Here is a 20,495-nt window from a genome sequence, read left to right as displayed (position 1 = left end):
TCAGATGGACTTCCTTCCCATTCCCTTCTCTCTCTCTTTCCTTCCGTCCTTTTAAATATATTTTTATTAAAGAATTCTTAGTTTACAAAAATACATGCACGGTCTTTTTTTTCAGGTCAGTTTCCTTCTTGACAGATAAATGGCCATAATGATATAAAAATGTGATTCTCTAGCATTTTATCTTGTCTCTCGAGCTTTTCAATGCTGTCATTGTTGGGGTGGGTGGGAGGGTGTCTTGGCCAAAATCGTCAAGCTTTTTCCATTTTTTGCAAAATCTCAAAAAGAAGATACGGAGAACATAAAATCTTATTTAGATGTTTTGCAAAGGAAGGCAGTTTGCAAAGGGAAGGCAACATGGGAATCCCGCAAGAAAATAAAATTTCCAGCATTGGGGTTCAGAAAACTGGTTGCCTTGTTCCCCTCCATCAATTTGCCAGATCCTCTTTGGAAGCCAAATGAGCGGCTGTCATGTGGCAGGCAGTTCCGCAGGTTAACAATGTTGTATTTTTTTTCCAAACCCTGGAGGGCAGCTTTCGCCTCTCCCCCCCCCAAAAAACTGGGGGGGCTGGACTCACCTGAGCGTCAGCGTGTATTCGCCCTGGATCTTGCTGGATGCGTCCCGGACCAGGAAGGTCCCGTCGGGTGTGTCCCTGAGCTTCTCGTTCACTTCCTCCCTGGGAGAGACGGGGAAACGGGTGGTTTACTCTTGGCCAAACACCTTTTTTTACTGCTGATTATTTATTTGCATTTATATTTCCCCTCCCCGACTCACGCAAACCAGAACAAGGCAACAAAACAATGCGGAAGACGTGAAATATCGACAGCTGCTATATATAAATGGGGTTGGGATGGATGACCTTTGGGTGCCCTCTAAGAAATCTATATTACAATGCTGCCAATAGAGAAGCCAGGCGTGGGGTTGTTTAAAACGCCACTTTTCTGGAAGGAAAAACAGCTGGGGCTCAGAGCTTGCGAGGTCCTGGAATCTATCCTTCCAAAAGACCCGGGTGCAAATCTCGCCCGAAACTCCGCCTGGGAGTTTATATTGATAAGGTTTGTTCTGACCCTGAGGACTAGCAACTCGCTTAGAGTTTTAGCAAAGGGCCACGGGGCTCGCGGGGCAGAGGAACCGGGTTCGAATTGCGGCAGTGTCTCCGGGCACCCCGCACCCAGAGCCCGACACCCTGTGTCCCGGCTGCTGCCAGTCAGTGCGGGCAATACTGAGAGGGTGGCGAGGGCTTTGCCGACCGGCAGGGACTTTCCTCTAGGCTGCGGGAGAGAGGAAGCGAAAGGGGCAAGCAGCTCTCCCCCCCCCAACCCCAGGAAAAAAGAGGAAACTGCCCATGTACAAAGTTCCCCTTTCCAAGAAAGCAGAGGCGCAGGGAGGTTAGATAGCGGATGGCCGGTCCCCCTGCCAGCTTCCTGGGAACATACGGAACTCGGAACATTAGAATATTGTTGAAATAGTGCATTTATTTTAGTAACGCAATTTAAAAGGTGAAACCAATATATGAGACAGATGCATGACATGCAAAGCAAGATATTTCAAGCCTTTATTTGTTGTCATTGTCATTATATGTCATTAGGCGGGTCAATTATAAATGGAATGTAAATAATGAAATGTCGTAGCGATGTTTATTTTTGTATTAAGGTAACTATTTGTTTTATTACTGTGGAATTTCCAAAAGAAAGCATTTGTAAATATATATATATATATATATAATAAGTTGCATTACTTAAATAAATGCACTTTTCAACAATATTCTAATTTTCCGAGTTTCACCTGTATATATATATATTTATGCATTGGTTTTTACATTGCTCTGTCCTGTGATCCCGCCCTGAGACCTCTGGGCATAGGGCAGTATATAAATTCAATTAACAACAACAACAACAACAACAATGGAACCTCCAGCTGCAGGCGCAGTCTACCTGGATTCCTTGTTTTTGGCTGGAAACTGGCCCGGGTGACCCACCCACCCTTTGGAGGGTGCCCCATAGTTTCTTAGGAGCGGGGTATTCGACGATATTCTAATTTTCCAAGTTTCACCTGTACAATAATACCATTCCCCCCCCCCAGCTGCCCGTTACCTGGAAATGTCGCCCCAATACCACTCTGCGTCCTGGAGGGTTGTGCCGTTCCCGTTGGCCAGGGGGGCTGGGGTCGCCGGTTTTGGTTTGGGGGGTTTGGGGGGCAGAGCTGGAAAGAGAAAGTGGGAATGGGGGGGGGTTTAAGGGAATGCTGGGACTTTCATGGACCATTTCCTGCCCTCCCCACCCCTCCACCTTGGAGGGGAGGCAGCAAAGAAGGGAATGAAATGAAATAAAAGTAAATAAAAGAATTAAAAGTAAATCAAATAAAAGCACATAAAATAAAAAGAATAATCATTAAAAGGAGTAAATTCCCCCCCCCCATCTAGCCCCACGGACGGCATCTGAAGACCATTGCCGCCCCGCCCCCCCCCCTGCCCCCACAGCTGGAAGGCAGGAAAAAAACCAAGATAAAATAAAAGTAAATAAATTAAATTAAAAGTACATAAAAAAGCAAAGTCTCCCCCGCCCTCTAGCCCCACTGAAAACCATTTCCTCCCCTTCCCCCCGCTCTAAGGTAGCCGAAAATCAATCAATTAATTAAGAAATAAAATAAACAAAACGAAAGTAAATAAAAAACAAAAGCAAATAAAATGAACGTAAATGGAAAAGTAAAGTAAAATAAGACACCCGTAAATGTTTCCATGGAGGAAACTCGCCTTCACTTTGAAGCAGGTTGGGCTAGATGACCGCTGGGCGACCCCCTTCCAACTCGACGGATCTATGGAAAGGCGGGTAACTGCCGCCCCCTATTCTGCCCCTGCCCACGCAGCCCCCAAGATCCGAACCCGCTCCCCCGCCGCCACTCGCACCCGCAACTAGGTCCCGATCCCTACCTGGCGGGGGCAGCTCGGCTTCAGGGTCTTTCACCTCCAGGAGGAGCTCCAGGAAAAGGGCGGAGAAATCCGGGGTCCCTTCGGCACTGGGGGGGGGGGCAGAAAAGACCCCCGGGTTACCCCCTTAATCCACACACACTGAATCCAGAGAAAGAAAGCTGGTTTTTTTCATGACAAAAATGTATCATTTCATTCAGTATATATATAGGCGTGAAAAGACCCCATTATTAGCTGGGGGAACCCAGCCAGATGTGGGGTGTTTCAATAATAAGATTTATTATTATTATTATTAATTGAATTTATTAAGCGCCCTCTACCCAGAGGTCTCCGGGGGGAATAAAATAGAATGAAGCAGATTAAAAGAAAACAGATCACAAAAAAACCACTATTAGCTGGGGAAAACCAGCTAGATGTGCAGAGTATCAATAATGAGATTATTATTATTATTATTATTAATTATTATTAATTTAACAGGACTGTGGGCTCAACTCTGGTTCCATTTGCAAAATCCCTAGAAGCCTTTATTATCATTATTTGCTAAATAATTCCTAAGTAATGAAACATTATTATTATTATTATTACAGTGGTACCTCGGTTTACGACGACGATCCGTTCCGGGGAGCCAGTCTGTCGCTCCCCAAAGGCATGCTCCTGCGCGTGCACGAAGTGCTGATATTATTATTATTATTATTATTATTATTATTATTAGGATTTATAAAGCGCCCTCTACCTGGAGGTCTCAGGGCGAAATAAAATAAGAACGAAGCAGATGAAAAGAGAAGAGATCCCAGGTTCAGGGGCTGACCCACCTGGCGGCTGGCGCCCCCCGCAGGACCAGGCCCCCGAAGACCTCCCCCAGGGCCCGGGGCCCCAGACCGTTGCTCTCGGCTTGCTCCGCCACCTTGGCCCAATGGCGCAGGAGGAACTGCAGCGTCAGAAGGTGAGCCAGGGGCATCGCCGGCGGCGCCAGGAGAGACAGGAGATGCTGCCGGCCAGAGTCCGCCTGGGAGGCGTCTGCAAAAAGGGAAGGAAGGGGTTAATTTCAAAAGAGAGAAAGAGAAGAAAAAGATTCGGGGGGGCTCAAGGGAACCCCAGTCCTGGGCATCATGCGGGTGCCAATGCGTGTCTGCAGCCGCCCCAGGAGAATTAAGGCACTCTGCACATGCTCGGTGGCACTACGGTGGTACCTTGGTTCCCAAACTTACCGTGTTTTTTCCGTGTATACGACTAGTTTCCACCCCTAAAAAATAATGTCCAAAATTGGGGGTATGTGTGTCTTATACACGGATAGATCCCCCCCATTTCCTTAAATCAGTCCCCCAAAATAGGGGGTGTCTTATACATGGGGGCGTCTTATAGATGGGAAAATGCGGTAATCCGTTCCGGAAGTCCGTTCCAAAACCGAGGCGTGCTTCTTTCCCATGCAAAACGGATTAATCCATTCCAGACTTTTAAAAACAACCCCACAAACAGCCATTTAATGTGAATTTTCCTATCTAACCAGACCAGACTTCCGAAATGTTTGGAAACCGAGGTGCAGCTTCTGATTGGCGCAGGTGCCAATTTTCATTTTTATCATCTACAACACTATCTTATTTATTTTATAGTACAGTGCACTGTGTCTTGCTTTCATTTTATGGATCAATGGTCTCGTTAGATAGTAAAATACTCATGTTGAATTGCTGTTTTAGGGGTTGTTTTCAAAAGTCTGGAACGGATTAATCCGTTTTGCATTGCTTTCTATATGAAAGCGCGCCTTGGTTTTGGAACGGATTAAGTTTGAGAACTAAGGGACCACTGTGTGTGTGTGTGTGTGTGTACAGACACACACACAACCCCTAAAATGTTTGTGAAATGGAAAACGAGGCTCTGCCGCCCGTCTCACCCTGGAGGACGCGCAGGATTTCGCACCCGAGGCCGGGCGGGACCACCGGGGTGGGCAGGTCTTGCAGGAACCCCTTGAGAGCTTCTCCGAGAGATGAGACATCGAAGGCGTCCAAGTCGCCAGATGTGGCCCAGTCTTGGGGGGGGGGGGAGAAAACAACAACAACAACAACAACAATTTATTATTTATACCCAGCCCATTTGGTGTAAGGTTATGCACAAAGTGGGGCTTTATTTCCCCCCCCCCAAAAAAATCATCATCAGGAAAGGATGCTGCCAAACATCCGGGTTCCCCCAGGACATCAAAAATTGGGGGGGGGGTGTGCAAATCGGCAACCCATTTTGGAACCAAAGTTTGCATGGAAAGTTCCATTTTCCCCCCAAAGACGTTGGCCTCAAAATAAAAGCAGATAGGTTTCCCCGGGGCTTTCGCTTTTCTCGCATGCGGTTTTTATTAAGTTTCCTATTTCACAATTTAAAATATTCCTTGCACAACCTGAAAAGGACTTCTCTTTCCATGGTTCGTTTTGTGCAAAGTAAATCCTGCACATTTTGCACCAACTTAAACTGTTCGGATTTCCTGCATTGTGTCCGCCAAAACTCGTATTCGCTTTTTTTAAACCGGCCTTTGCTCAGACCAGGAGGCCTAGAAACTTGGCTTGCCGTTGCAGAACGCAATGCATGAGTCAGGATTTTCCTCGGTTGCAAACGGCACAAAATGCCGCCCCTTCCTTGGCAAGAAGTCAAATATTTGTGCTTTTGGATGCTGAAATAATAATAATAATAATAATAATAATAATAATAATAATAATAATTCCCCTCTAAAATACAATTGCACCCGAGCCCATCACTCACCAACTCCCAGCCGTAGCTCTGAGCAGGGGGTCCGATAGAGAGATTTACTGTCCAGCCCTGCGGGGAAAACACGCAGCCGGTCAACGTGGGGGTCTCGAGGGGCGCGTGACCCCCAGCGCAACCCACGTCAAAACACTTACTACTCTCCACGGAAAGAAGAAATAAATTAAAAACCTTTCCTTTAAAATGCTCCCCCTGGGTTCGCCATCAACCCCTTGTTCAACTTAATAATAATAATAATAATAATAATAATAATAATAATAGTTATTATTATTATTATTAATTTATAACCTGCCCACCTGGCTGTAATAATAATAATAAATTTATAACCTGCCCACCTGGCTGTAAAAATAATAATAGTAATAATAATAATAATAATAATAATAATAATAATAATAATAATAATAAATTTATAACCTGCCCATCTGGCTATAAAACAATAATAATATTAACATTAATAATAATAGTAATAATTTATAAACTGCCCACCTGGCTGTAACAACAACAACAACAACAACAACAACAACAACAACAACAACAACAACAATTTATTGGCGTCCTGTCCCTTTTCCAGACCGGGAGTCGAGGCGTCCCTTTGAAACCCCACAAGTGAAATGTGTGTGTGTGTTTTTAAAGGGCTAAAAACATACGGAAAGGGAAAGAGAATGGAATGATAGACCCTCCCCAAATTCACTAAAAGCCCTTGAGGTCTCTTCCAACTCTCTGATTCTATGATTCATGAGGACTAGCGCCCTGCCAAAAAAGGAAAACACACAGGCAGAGAACAAGGAGCTTTGGCAAAGGACACCCCCAAAACCCGCCTCCCCGGACACCGGCTGACCCCTCCCCCCAAAAAATACGCCCTCCAGCCCCCCCGTTTTGCTCACCTTTCTTCTCAATGGCATCCACCAGCCTGCACAGCAGGGGCGGCGCGATCTCAGGGGGAGCAAACTGCTCGGAGAGTTCGGGGAGCGCCAACGCTGGGCAAAGAGAAATTGGGGGGGGGAGCAAAGGGAATTTGGGAATGGCGAGAGAGAGAAAGAGAGAAGCCATGAATTGGATGGGACCCCCAGCGGTCCTCTAGACCAGGCACCCCCAAACTTCGGCCCTCCCGATGTTTTGGCCTACAACTCCCATGATCCCTAGCTAACAGGACCAGTGGTCGGGGAAGATGGGAATTGTAGTCCACAACATCTGGAGGGCCGAAGTTTGGGGGTGCCTGGACTAGACAGGGGACAGCGGTCTCTTCTCCAAAGGGGTCTCACCCCAAACCCCCTCTTTGTCCCCACAGAAAACAGAGATGGTTTGGGGCGTGAATGTTTCCTCCGAAAATTCGGTTTATGGCGAAAAGTACAAAAACATTAAAATGTAAAATATTATGTGTGAAATACTAAATGTAAAAATATAAAAATGTTTATAGATATTATATATATAAACACACATATACATACATATAGCAAAATTTTAACCTGAAAAACCAAATAAACAAATTATATATATATATATATATATATATATATATATATATATATATGCATATGCAATACCTATAGATTAGATAAATATATAGGGATTTTAAATTGTTCGTTCTTAAAAAGAATACCATTTCCCCCTTTTCTTCCCCTCCTCTTTTCACATTCCCGTTTTCCATTTCTACCCTGCGACGTTTGAAAGACTTGATAATAATTAAGACGTCAAAAACATTGCCATCACAGGGCAACGACTGGTACACAACTCGGTGCTGCCTACACGGGCTGGCAGCAGCAGCTGCTCTCTGGGGATGCCACCAGCCCTAAACAGAGAGGCTGCTCGCGGGGACGGAGCCCGGGAGACCTTCTGCACCCCAAGCAGGCACCCCGTCCCTTCCCCTGCTCTGCAGCCCTCCCAGCCGCTCGTCGTGCTCGTCATCCCCGCACCTCACCCGGTTCCTCTTGGAAGTGCGCCAGTCCTAAACGGAGAGGCTGCCCGCGGGGACGGAGCCCGGGAGACCTTCTGCACCCCAAGCGGGCGCCCCGCCCCTTCCCCAGCTCTGCCGGCCTCCCGGCCGCTCGCTGCGCTCGTCATCCCCGCACCTCACCTGGCTCCTCTTGGACGTGCGACGCCGGGGCGGCCGGCAGGGGCCTGATCCCCCGGGGGCGGTGGGGCGGCAGGGCGATCTTGACCGGCCCCACGTATTCCACGTAGGTCCCCGGGAAATCACCCTTCTGCTTGGTCCGTTCGTTGACCCCCAATATCCAGCCGATCTGGTTGGGGGTCTGCTCATCGCCCTCCTTGAACCCCAGCGCCTGCAGCGCCCCCTTGCTGACCACCAGAGTGTCCCCGGGCAGCAGGTCGATGTCGGCCTCCCGCTCCTTGCGGTACGGGTACAAGGCCCGGTACTGGAAGCCGTCGGCGCTCCCCATGCTTTCCGGAGGCGGGGAGGAGCGAGTGGAGGAAAGCGCGCTGCGGAGGGACGAGGAACAGCTCCCCTCTCCCTCGCCGCTACGCTTCCAGGGGGCTCCGCATGGGTTGGCGGGGGTTTAGGGGGTGGGCGAAGCGAGGAGGCGCCGGGCGGCGTCCGTGGGGCTGGCGCGCCAGGCCACCCCCTTAAGTACAGCCGCGCTCCCGCAACTTGAACCCGCGACTCAGCCACACAATGGAGCAGAGGGAGGGAGCGACCAGCATAATCCGGGACGGCGGGGGAGGCGGCGAGAAAGCAGGGTTTTTCTGGGGAGGAGGCAGGCGTTTCCGATGTGCAGGATGGGGACCCTGGAAAAGCAGCGGGGAGGAAAGCAGAGAGAGAAAATACCGTGTTTCTCATATTATAAGACATGTCTTATATTTATTTTTTCCTCAAAAAAACACACTATGGCTTATTTTCAAGGGATGTCTTATTTTTTTCCTCCTCCTTCTGCCGTGGCCGGCATTGCTGCTACGCCTATCACTATGTCTTATTTTCGGGGTATGGCTTATATTCCTTGAATGCTTAAAAATCCTGCTATGGCTTATTTTATGGGTATGTCTTAAAATATGAGAAACAGGGTAATAAACAGTAATGATAATAATAATAATCACAAAAACGGCTCTCTGGCTCCTCCTTCCTCCCCAAACCCTGGCCCCGATCCAGGAGCAGCAGCACCCATGGGTGGGCGCGATTCCCGCCTCCTCTCCCAAGCTGCCCCCACCCTACCCCGCTTTTCCAACACCCCCCCAAATTCTGCTTACTTAAAAAATAAAATTGAGATTTAAGGCTCTCTCCCGCCCCACATCCTTTCCCATCTTCGGTTTTTTTTTGGGGGGGGCAGGACCCTGGCTCTTTCCCCAGAGGAAGGCAAATGGGCCTGGAGGCAAGAGTCAGGTTTGCTGGAATTGGGTGGGAAGAGAGGAAATGTGCGTCTGAGAAGGGGTTCCGCGGGTCATCCAGTCTGACCCCGCGGCAATGCCTCTCGCTGAGGACTAGGACCTTGAAAGCGCACTAACAAAGCAGGATTTTCAAATTAATTTTTGTTTCGCTTCGTTTTAAATACCTCCATACGTATAGGGAAGCTTTTAATATTTGACGGGTTGTTGTATTTTAATATTTTGCTGGAAGCCGCAGAGAGTGGCAGGGGAAACCTAGCCGGATGGGCGGGGTAGAAATAATAAATTATTATTATTACGTCTTCGTTTCTTAATTTAACCCTTTAACATCGTTTTGTATCATTTCTGATATTTTATGCAAAGCTGCTCTTTTTATCGATTATAGATGGGCGGTTGTTTATTGCAACAAGCATCAACTGTCTAATTAATTACTCGCTGGCGTTTAATTTTAGCTATTGGATTCTATTGCATGATTGCATATTGCTTTCTTTGGTATAAGTTGTTTATTTTAAGGTCGTCACCAGTATATATAAGAGTGTGTGTGCGCGCGCCAATTGTTATTATTAATGTAATTGTAATTATTAACTATTATTATTGATTGATTATTAATATTATTACATAATTAATGTTATTAATAATGTTTGAGTTTTCATTGGGCGGGGTATATAATAATAATGATGATGATGATGATGTAGGCCTCCAAATTTGAGAGGGGGATCAGAGCCCCGAGTTCAGGTTCCCGGCTTGGCCCCCAAGCAAAATAGCCTTCTCCTGCTCTCCACACCATTCTAAGGTAGACTGGCTCTGTCCATGGAGGCTCCACACGGGAACCAGAATAAATCTACAAAGAATTGTGCCCACGGTCAACAGCACCCCAAGGAAGGAAACAAAAAGGGTCTATTGTCTCCTGCTGGGGCCTCACAGGGAAAGCTTTTATTTTACAGTATTTATAAACATAAAAATACACACATACATATACACACAAACTGTGTATATATCCTCATTATATATGCAATTTTGGCAACTTAAAAAATAAAGTTCATTTTTTTATTTTTTTAAAAAGAAATTAAAACAAGAGAGATTTCCTCTTCCTCCTCCTTTCCCCTGGGGAGGGAATGCAAAGGAAATGTAGTGGGGTTTGGAGGGACAGAATGGGCTGCAATGGACAGATTGCCCACACCCCCTTGGAAAAACCTTTGTTACAAAACTTGCAAGCGCCCCGATTCTGATCGCTGATCATTAGAATTAGCAGTAAGAAAAGCTCAAGATGCTTTGGGGGGGGAGGAATGCACTAAAGAGGGACACCCCCCCCAAAAGGGAAATATCCACATGGGAGGAGACTTGCAAGAAATTGTATATATTTATATATGCGGCAACATTCCTGGCTGCAAACACCCCCGCCCCCCCAAAAATGGGCCTTCGTTTATAACACACACCACACACCCCCCAAAAGTGAAAAATGCAAATGGGAAGGAGTTCTAAGATCTCCAAATTCTATATATGCAGCAGCTTTTTATTAACCACCCCCCCCCCAAGAAGAGTGACTGCTGCTTACGTCTCCCCCCCTTAAAATGCTTCATTTTTAAACTAACCCCCCAAGAAGCAATAGAGTTGTGCAAAATGCAAGCGACGGTTTGCAGCGATTGCTATTTTTTTTAATAAAAAGTGTCTCCCCTTAACATTTTTGCATGCCACAAATCCCACCCCCACCCCCCTAAAAAAATAAAAATAAAATTGCAATGCTATTTTTTGCATTGGGTTTGCAATGGGGCTGAGCTCTGGGGAGGGGGTGCAATTCAATGCAATGTAATGCAATATGCCCCCCCCCGCAAAAATAAAGCACCCACTTGGGGGGCACCCGGCCTGCACCCACCTCTCTCCCGCGGAGCAGCGATTCAGCCCTGCCCAGCGCCGCGGCGGCCAGCTTCTCTCGGCGGAAAGCCCCGGGAGAGGCGGGAATGGCCGAGAGGCGGCGGAAAGGCACGAGCTGCGCCGAGCGGAGCCGAAGGGGCTCTGAGGGAAAGAGACTAGGCGCTTTTGTGGGAGAAGCAACACGGCGGGGTTCTTTTCGGCCTGATCTATATTTCTTTCTATTATTATTATTATTAAAAATGAATTCATTGCTGCTTTTTTCGGGTGGCGGGGAATCGTGTGCATTTACTGTATTTACTTTCCCCGATTTGAACTATAAAATGGTGTTTTTTTCCGAGTCAAAAGTCTTTTTTCTTTTGGAAAAAAGCACTGATCATAATTATTATTGATTATTATTCATTTTATTTCTACCCTTTATATTTATTATTACTGCCATGCAGGAAACATTTGCTTATTTATTCATTTCCTTGGTTCTTTCTTTGAAATCCTGCTTTTCCTCCAAGATCAAAGCAGCACAAACATATTGGGCGAACTCTTAGAGAGAGTGGCTGCACCACCGGGCGGGCAGCCTTTGCAATGTGGTCCAAATTAAAATATGCAAATTTAGGAAGTAAATAACAATACAAATTTAATAAGCAACACGAAATCAATAAGCAAAACCCAATAGTCATATGATGGGACGGGGAGAGTGTTCACATACGACCGGAATTCATGCTGCTTTGCTTTAGCTCTTTTCCTCTTCGGGCTTCTCTCTGTACGAAGAAGCCCGAACGCCGGGGCGGAAGTGACGCGCGCGGAGGGTTCCGGAAAGAGACGAGAGCGCCCGAGCCGGGAAGGAAGAAACCGCAGCGAGCGCTCTCTGGTGCCCTCGGACGACGGAAAGAGCCGAGCATTGTCGACAAGCTACGGAACTAGCCGAGGCCTCAAAGCGAGTCCGTCCAGGAAAGGCCGAGCGCTTGCGGTGACGTCATCGAATGTTCACGCCGCCAGAAAGTTTTTGGATTTGAAGAAGCCATTTGCTGATAGATATGAAATAATGAAACATATTTGTATCCTTATATAATTTTTATCTAATATAAAATTATATATAAAGTGAATATGATTTATATATACTTTATATGTATGAAATAATGAATATATAAGTGAATGAAATATGTATGTTTTATATGTACAATGTTTATATACAATTTGTTTTGCTATATATATATTAATAAATATAAAAAATGAATTCCTCTCTATAAGAAAAAATAGGTGTAAAAATAAATTAATTCCTATATATATATATATATATATATATATAAATGTAAAAATCGTGAAACTGCGTTCTACACTTTTCTCCGTAACCGCTTGACCGATCGTCCTGAAATTTTGACACAACGATCCAAGCCACTCCCTGAGTGTTGTTGGGGGCAAAAATCCCTCAAATCACACACCTGGGCAGGTGTAGACCTGGTTTTCCACCAAGTCAAACAGCGCCCTCAAGTGGCGTAGTACCCTCCTCCACCCCCTCCCTTCCTGTGAAATCTAAGCCACACCCACAAACCAAATGACATCATCAACCAAGCAACTGAAACCACCAAGGCGGCCATTATCAGACAGACTAGGCTGCTTTCCAGACTAGGCCAAGTGGAGGTAGGGGGGGGGCGAATAGAGGGCAGGGATACGTAATGGGTCAGAACGGGGGGGACGACACACAGGGATGAAACCTGCCCTCTCCACAGTGTCTTGCCTCGACTCAGGGGGACTCTGAGGCTCAGGGGTATCTGAAGGGGGGCTATTACCCTCCATTTCACAGACTAACGCACAGCAACGCGTGCAGGGCCAGCTAGTTAATATATAAATTAATTCCTATATCCCTATTTATTCATAGGTATGTGAATGTATTGGGAACTTGATTAATAATAATAAGTATATTAGTATTATTAATATTCTGTACTTCCTGTATAACGTCCTGTTTCGAAATCGTCGAGATTTTGGGTTTTTGTTTTGCTTTGTTAATTCTATTGCTTTGAATGCATATTTTATATTTGCTATTTTCTGCAAGGTTGCATTTGATGGTTTTATGAAGGCTTGCAAACCAATTTTGGGAATCCCTCCCTCCCCTCCCTTAATAATATGAAGGGGCATAGAAATAAAAGGAATACCTAAGTGAATTGCCTCTTAATTGAATTTTGCCCAAACTCAGAAGCCCCTTCTCCCAGTTGTCCAAAATATCATTTCGGATGAACGAGCTTTCTCCAAAATGTTCCCCAGGAGCCTCAAGTGCGAAACACCCCCTCCCCATTCTCCCACCCTGCAAAAATGCATTTTTTGGAGGGTTTCACAACCCATTCCCCCATTTCACATCCTTCCCCAAATCCATCTCGGAAATAAAAACATCCATTTCTACTTGCTCCATTCATAACTTACTTTATTTTCCTTCCCCAAAACGGGCTTCCAGAGACCGTTTTTTGTACACCCCAAACTTTCTGCTGCCACCATAAAAAAAAAAGTTGCTAAGTTCCTCAGTGGTTAAATTCAAGGGAGCCCATTTCGCAGATGGGAAGGCTGAGGACACCATAAGTAATCAGGGCAAAGGTAAACGGGAAAGTAGTTTGGGGAACCAGATCTATATCTATACCTTTTAGGGGCTTGTAGGGAAGGAGCCTGGGGTCCCTGCTCAGCGGAAAAGGGGGGGCCGTACCCCTCAAACACAGCATTGCCACAGATCTGGAAAGCGAGCCAAGGTGCATCTATAAAGGAGGTTCCGTCCGACACAAACCGCCCCGTCCGGAATTGCCTTCGCTTCTGGAAATCTCCCTGCATGTGCGAATCCTTGCAATATTCATGTTTGTTTGTTTTTTGTTTTTTTTACTGTCAGGCACGACCCTGAGCCCCAAATTTATTGAATTAAATTAAATTCCCCACCGGGAAGCAATACGGTCAACGAGGACTAGAAACTTGACATTTGTGCTGTGGGATTAAAAGTGGCAGAGAAGGTCCCAGAGTCTCAACCCCCACCAACGGCTTTAAAAAAAAAAAAGACTCCTGCCTGCCTGTCAGGGTAGAGCTCAGTAGCTTCCCTCTCCTCCATGAGGTCTAGAAACTTTACTAGTAACGGGGGGGGGGGCCTGCAGCACAAGGAGTAAATATCTGTTCTTCTTGCAGAAGGTCCCAGGTTCAATTCTTACCACTGGCATCTCCAGCTGGGGGTAGGAGAGATTTGCTGACCGAAATCCTGCAGAGCTGCTGCTGGTCAGGGTTGGGAATATTAGGGTAGAGCCAGCCTTATCCACCCGCCCCACCCTGCCAGATCAGGAAGGTTTTTTTAAGAGCCTCCTGTTTCGGATTCTTGCAGGGTTGCAACAGGACCTTGGGAGGTATACAACAAGATTGGATGCCACGTCCCAGATGCCAGCATGGCTTAACAATCAGGAAAATTGGGGTCCAACAGCAGGAAATGACCCTTTTTCAGGCTGCTGTCCCTCGCAACAGTCAGAAAAGCGGGGAGGAGTGACTCAAAATCTCGCCTTCTCCGTCGGCTCTAGATGTGGGGATCGGGTGCGAATCCTAAACCCGGACGGGACTCCCAGCATCACAATGTAGGAATCGCAGCAGCATTCTGGCGCCAGGGTCCACGCAACGAGGGTGGGCTCCCCTGGCATCGAGGCGGGGTTTGGGGCCCAGACCGGAGGTGGCGGCGCAGGGGGACGTGAATGTCTTGGTTGGAGACGTTGGATGCCGCGGGTTGGGCTAGATGACCCCCTGGTGTCCTAAAGCTGGGATTTGGTTACTGAAGCGCTGGCAATCTCAAGGACAGGCCCCCTCGACATCTGGAGAGCCCCAGATGTTTCCTCACTCCGGGGAGGAAAAGCCTCTTTTTAAATAGAGGAATTCCCCCGTTTTTTGCGCACAGTAAGGAATGCCCCTTCTTCATTCGGGGCTGTGGCCTTGACCGCCCGGCCCCAGATGTTGGCCGAGCCCAACCTCTAGGAAGAGGCATTCCCCCAATCTCACCCCGCAAAACCCCATTAAAATAGGCATGCCCTGCTATCCAGATGACCCCCCCACAACTGGCTCGCCGCTTCCCCCATGGCCAACTGCCCCCCAAAACACCCCAGGGAGATTTCAGAGTTTGAGGATGCCCCCCCCTTTACAGTCTGGTTTGAGGGACCCCCGAAAGACCCCCCACAGCAGGATCCCTTGGTGCCACCCTGTGGGGCAATCAGGGGGCACCCTTTGGGGCAGGGAAACGGGCACCTCCTTCCCCGCCCCCCCCCCGGGGTTCACTGGTCTTCTGCGATGCCCCTCCGGCCAGGCGCAGAGTCCTCTTCCTGGTCCACGGCGGGCACCCAGGCCCCAGCGGCACCCGGGGGCCTCTCAGGGCCACCCAGTGCCCCCCACAACCGCCTCCGAGGGGGGCTGGGCGCCCCAACGCTTGTCCTGCGCCCCGGGGGCGAGACGCTGGCAAACTCCACCGCCGTGGTGCCGTCTTCCTGCTCGATGTAGAGGCGGGCTTCCAGCCGGGCCGGGTAGGACGCCTGGCATTCCCACTCGGGGTCGCCCTGCACGGCGATGTGCGGCACTGCCGGGCGCCAAGGGGCACCCTCCGAGTCGGGCTCATCAAAGCTGACTTCCTGGACCGCCTCCTGCTTCTTGAAAGAGTCCCGGCGCTCGGGGAGGTTAAGGTGCCGCATCACCACCACTTCGGGGTCGGCGGGGCGAGCAAGGGGGCGCCGGGCGCCGGGATCTATAGCGCACGCCTCGCCCCCCGGCGGTGCCGCCTTCTGCCTGCTCGGCAGCTTCTTGTCGGAGGGAACCTTCTCTGCCGACTGGACCCTCTGGAGCAGCGGTGAGCGGGCCCCGGCGGGCGGGGAGAGAGCCTTGCCCGCCTTGGAGGGCGGCAGCGGGGAGGGGGACCTCTGCGGGGAGGGCGGGGCGGCGCAGGCCAGGGGCGACGGGGGGATGCTGCTGGTGGATTTGCGGCGCCCGACTTTGAGGCGCCCGGAGGCGCCCAGTTTGGGCGCCAGGCCGTGGAGGGAGCTGGGGCGGATGTGGCCGGCCGGAGAGGGTGGCGTGCTGGGCGAGGGAGAGGTGGGCTGCGGGGAGGCGGGATCTGGCGAGAGAGAAAGAAAGAAAGGATGAGGGTCATAATATAGACATGGAAGCATAGGAACAGGGATGTGAAATTTACAGAGAAAATTCTGGCCGAAAGCTCGGAACCCAGGTAGACTGCCTCTGCAGCTGGAGGTTCCATCATCATCATTCATTGAATTTATATACAGTACTGCTATATCTACCTACCTACCTACCTACCTAATCCAAATAAAAACCACATATGAGAATGATATATGAATGATATGAGCAAGTAAAACTCCTCAATGATCTGTTGGGTAATCAATATCGGTCATAATATAGACACGGAAGCATGGGAACGTTTGTGGAATAGGGGTATTATGAAATTTACAGAGAAAATTCCGGCCAAAAGGTAGGAACCCAGGTAGACTGCTTCTGACCCATCACAGTTGTACTGTATTTATTATTATTATTATTATTATTATTATTATTATTATTATTATTATTATTATAATTTATATACTGCCCTATGCCCGGAAGTCTCAAGGCAGTTCGCAGAACAGATCAATGTTAAAAACCACGATATATATAGAAACAAAATAAAAAAACAAAATAAAAACCACATATGAAAATGTGTGGCCAAAAGCTAGGAATCCAGGTAGACTGCGCCTGCAGCTGGAGGTTCCGTTGTTGCTGTTGTTGTTGTTGTTTTACTGCCCGGGGGGTCTCAGATATCGGTCATAATATACAGGTGAAACTCGGAAAATTAGAATATCGTGGAAAAGTGCATTTATTTCAGTAATGCAACTTGTTATTTTTAATTTTTCTTTTAATTTTTACCACTTTTGGAAATTCCACAGTAATAAAACAAATAGTTACACTAATACAAAAATAAACATCGCGATTACATTTCGTTTATAATTGACCCGCCTAACAACAAATAATTACAATGACAACAAATAAAGGCTTGAAATATCTTGCTTTGCATGTCATGCATCTGTCTCATATATTGGTTTCACCTTTTAAATTGCGTTACTGAAATAAATGCACTATTTCAACAATATTCTAATGTTCCGAGTTCCGTATGTTCCCAGGAAGCTGGCAGGGGGACCGGCCATCCGCTATATAACCTCCCTGCGCCTCTGCTTTCTTGGAAAGGGGAACTTTGTACATGGGCAATTTCCTCTTTTTTCCTGGGGTTTTGGGGGGGGACAACTGCTTGCCCCTTTCGCTTCCTCTCTCCCGCAGCCTAGAGGAAAGTCCCTGCCGGTCGGCAAAGCCCTCGCCACCCTCTCAGTATTGCCCACACTGACCGGCAGCAGCCGGGACACAGGGTGTCGGGCTCTGGGTGCGGGGTGCCTAGAGACACTGCCGCAATTCGAACCCGGTTCCTCTGCCCCGTGAGCCTCATATGTTGCTTTCACCTTTCAAGTTGCGTTACTGAAATAAATGCACTTTTCGACGATATTCTAATTTTCCGAGTTTCGCCTGTAGAATAGAGCCTTTGTGGCCCCCCAACAGCTTTCGGGAATTCTCTTTTTGCAGCTATCCTGTGGCTGTGAGTTCCACCGGTTAGCAAAGTGCTGGATTTCCTCCTAAGCCTGCCCCGGACCTCCCAGCCAGGATATAGAGCGAAGCTGGGGGGTGGGACAGAGAGATAGAGAGAGAGGGACCCACCCCACCTACGGGTGCCAACCCCTCACCTGGAGGGGCGTCTGGGGCGGGGCTGCGGCAGGGGGTGGCGGGCCCCGGCGACAGGCTGTGTGTGGGCGACCCCGGGAGGCTGTCTCCGGACGAGAGCGAGTGGTGGAGCCCCGACGAGAAGCTGCGGCTGGTGTGCAGGGCAGATGTCTGCTTGGAGATTTTCTTGAAGAGCGATTTCCGCCTGCGGGGAGAGAGAGAGAGAGAGAGGTGGGGGGATGAGAGGCAGCGCTGCACAATGGTTACAGCGCAGGAACCGGTTTCGGATCTCACCCACCTGTCCTGACTCTCCCTCCGGCGGCTTTTCTTGCTCCTCCTCGCCATCCGGGTCCTGGAGCTGTTTTTCCGCGCGGGGCCAACCTTGATACTCGTGTTTTCCAGGGCTGTGGTCCGCAGGGCCACTTTGTTCCCGCTCTGCAGGGAGGGAGGGAGGGAGGGAGAGGGTAGGTGGGTGGGTGCCAGCGGGTGCCTGTCCATGGAGGCTCCGCTAAGGAGTCATAAGTACAAGACCCGCCAGCCCAGAGGCGCCTGGAAGGCAAAGTTCCCCACCAGAGAAGAACCGATGGCGAAAATGACAGAGAGAAAAATAGAAATTTTAAATAAAGAACGGGGGGAACTTAAAATTTACCTTGGAGGCCACTGCCAACAGTCTTTAGCCGTATTTGAATAATAAGAATTAGGGATATAAATATATATTTAAAAATGGCTGCGACTTAAAATATGCAGCGGAAAAGGACTAGGGGGTGCGAGGAAGTCCAGAAATTTGTCTGAATTTTTGTCTATTCATTTTTTAAAAATTTAAATTATAATTATAATTTTAATTTTTTTAAAAAATAAAATTTTAAATTTTAAATTTTAAAATTTAAATTTAATTTATTTAAAATTCAAATTTAATTTTTTTAAATCCGGATTTTTTTTAAAAAAAATTAATTTAAAATATTTGATTTGGTATTGTAAAATCAAATAAAAATAAAAAGAGAGAAGAGTCCTGCTTCAGCATCCGGATCAGGTCCGCTGAGTCCCACCACCAGATGCCCCCTAAGCAGGATCTTTGGGACGCTTGAGCCGAAATTCCCGCATTGCAGGGGGTTGAGCTGGATGACCTTTGAGGGTCCCACCCAACTCGTGAGATTCTGCCAATCTTCCTTTCTCCGTCTCCTTTCTCTGCCTCTGCCTCTTCTGACGCCCTCAGGGCTCCGCCTGCGCCGTTCCCCCCCCCTGGGACCCCCCCTTCCTTGTGACCCACCGGAGAGCTGCTGCCAGCCCGTGTAGGCAGTATGCGGACCCTCCTCCCCGCCCACCTACCTTCAGCAGAAGCTCAACCACGTCCATGTGGACCAGACCCAGGACCGACTCTCCGTTGACGTGCGTGATGAGGTCTCCGGCTCGCAGGCCCGCCTCCTGAGCGGGGCTGCCGTCCTCAACGCTCTGCAACCCAAAGCAGGCAATATTTAGAGCCGGGTGGGATCCCCAGTGGTCATCCAGCCCAGCCCAGCCCCGCACAATGTTCTCGCTTGCCAAAACCCCTTTCCTAAGCTCCTAAAGCTCTGTTTCTTTTAAATCTCGTTTATTAAATTGGTATTTGGGCGGTAGAAATACGCAATAAAAAGACATTTTCCTCCTGAGAAAGGAGCCTGCTTGGCCTGCAGAAGAACCCCAAGGGCATCTCCAGGCAGGGCTGGGGATTTGAACCCTTTCTCGGAAATCTCGGCTAGCCAATGCTGCCAGCCAGAGTTGGCAATAGTGGGTCAGATGGAGCGAATAAAAGGCAAACCATGAGGACTGGAAGCTTGGTTAGAGACCCTGCACTGCCCACAGAAGGCATTCTCCCCCCTCACCGCCATCATCCCACCCCCCAGGTAAAGAAAGACCCAAAGGCTGAAATCTTGGAGAGTTGCTGCTGCTGGCCCGTGTAGGCAGTATGGGGCCAAATAGACCAACTCGTGTTGCCTTGTTCCTATTTCATTTGCTTGGAGGGAGGAGGATCAAAACTCAGGGGCTGGTGGAGGAAGGAGAGGTTCTTGCATTGATGCTGCCACCCAGTGCAGGCAACACTAGTTGGGCCAAGGGCCTGACTCTGTACGAAGCAGGTTCCTATTTAAAACAAGCCTTAAAAAACACTCAACCTGAATCTGGATGCCTTTATCTTTAATGGAAGGGCTGCCAGCCAGTGCAAGTAACACTAGTTGGGCCAATGGCCTGACTCTGTACAAAGCAGGTTCCTATTTAAAACAAGCCTTTTTAAAAATAAAATAAAATAAAATCCTGAATCTGGATGCCTTTATCTTTAACGGAAGGGCTATAAGCTCAGCATCTTGAGGACTAGCACCATGCAGTTATTTTAAAACCTCACCCAGACCATGTGATGCACGGCGTAGACGTCGCTGTCGCCCATGTAGACCCGGATGGCGCGCAGGGTGAAGCCATACTTCTTGCCCGAGCTGTGGATGACGATGGGGGGGCGCAGGCCCGAGCCCCCCAGGAGTGGGTCGCGGCTCGGGGAAGAGTCCCTGGAGGAGGGGTTGGAGGAGAGGGAGCGGGGAGAGATGGGGCTCACCAGGGCAGCGCCCCCAAAGTCATCTGGGGTGGGGGGGGAAAAAGAGGAGAGTTAGGGGGCTTCCCGCTTTTAAGGAAAAGGTTTGGGGGTCAAGGGCTGGGAAATGGCTCTTGTAGGGGGGCAATTAAGTGCCAGATTTTAGGATACCCCATAAGTAAGGAACCCCCCCCCCCCCGAACAGGACCCGAGAGCAGTATAGAAACTCAGGAAATAGTAATAATAAATAGCTGTTGCCCGAACTCGCTCCAAGGTAGACTTGGTCTGTCCATGGAGGCTCCACCTAGGAGTCCTAAGAAACTAAGAAG

At 48.5% G+C, this 20,495-nt stretch overlaps 2 protein-coding genes across 4 annotated transcripts in view; both read right to left on the bottom strand.

Annotated features, from left to right (window-relative positions):
• Positions 1-555: 555 nt before the first annotated feature.
• PIK3R2 (phosphoinositide-3-kinase regulatory subunit 2) lies at positions 556-10,966 on the bottom strand. Its single transcript, XM_060276502.1, has 9 exons — positions 10,879-10,966; positions 7,744-8,414; positions 6,554-6,646; positions 5,667-5,723; positions 4,813-4,947; positions 3,737-3,941; positions 2,928-3,013; positions 2,092-2,200; positions 556-674 (listed from the first exon to the last, which is right to left on the bottom strand). The coding sequence occupies exons 2-9, from the start codon at positions 8,066-8,068 to the stop codon at positions 572-574; spliced, it is 1,113 nt and encodes a 370-aa protein (XP_060132485.1). The 5' UTR covers positions 8,069-8,414; positions 10,879-10,966; the 3' UTR covers positions 556-571.
• Positions 10,967-15,032: 4,066 nt separating this feature from the next.
• MAST3 (microtubule associated serine/threonine kinase 3) overlaps positions 15,033-20,495 on the bottom strand; it is a 41,305-nt gene continuing 35,842 nt past the window's right edge. For 2 of the 3 annotated variants that reach the window (XM_060276492.1, XM_060276493.1), the window contains 4 exons: positions 19,987-20,213; positions 18,939-19,061; positions 17,636-18,047; positions 15,033-15,972 (listed from right to left, as the gene is read on the bottom strand). In XM_060276492.1, the coding sequence (XP_060132475.1) occupies positions 15,143-15,972; positions 17,636-18,047; positions 18,939-19,061; positions 19,987-20,213 (1,592 nt within the window). In that variant the 3' untranslated portion in view covers positions 15,033-15,142. The remainder of the gene's footprint in view (positions 15,973-17,635; positions 18,048-18,938; positions 19,062-19,986; positions 20,214-20,495) is intronic. The other variant, XM_035116979.2, reaches the window with a different exon arrangement.

Source organism: Zootoca vivipara, chromosome 6 (assembly GCF_963506605.1).
Source record: "Zootoca vivipara chromosome 6, rZooViv1.1, whole genome shotgun sequence".
NCBI classification, from domain to species: Eukaryota; Metazoa; Chordata; class Lepidosauria; order Squamata; family Lacertidae; genus Zootoca; species Zootoca vivipara.
This window is presented reverse-complemented; position numbering and strand designations above follow the sequence as displayed.

What these genes read in the sequence shown, in the direction of transcription:
- PIK3R2 (XM_060276502.1), bottom strand. Translation starts at nt 8,068, where the DNA reads ATGGGGAGCGCCGACGGCTTCCAGTACCGGGCCTTGTACCCGTACCGC. An exon ending in CGGGGGGCGCCAGCCGCCAG is followed by an intron (nt 3,014 to 3,736) that starts GTGGGTCAGCCC and finishes CCCCCCCCCCAG; the next exon opens with TGCCGAAGGGACCCCGGATT. An exon ending in TATTGGGGCGACATTTCCAG is followed by an intron (nt 675 to 2,091) that starts GTAACGGGCAGC and finishes CGTCTCTCCCAG; the next exon opens with GGAGGAAGTGAACGAGAAGC.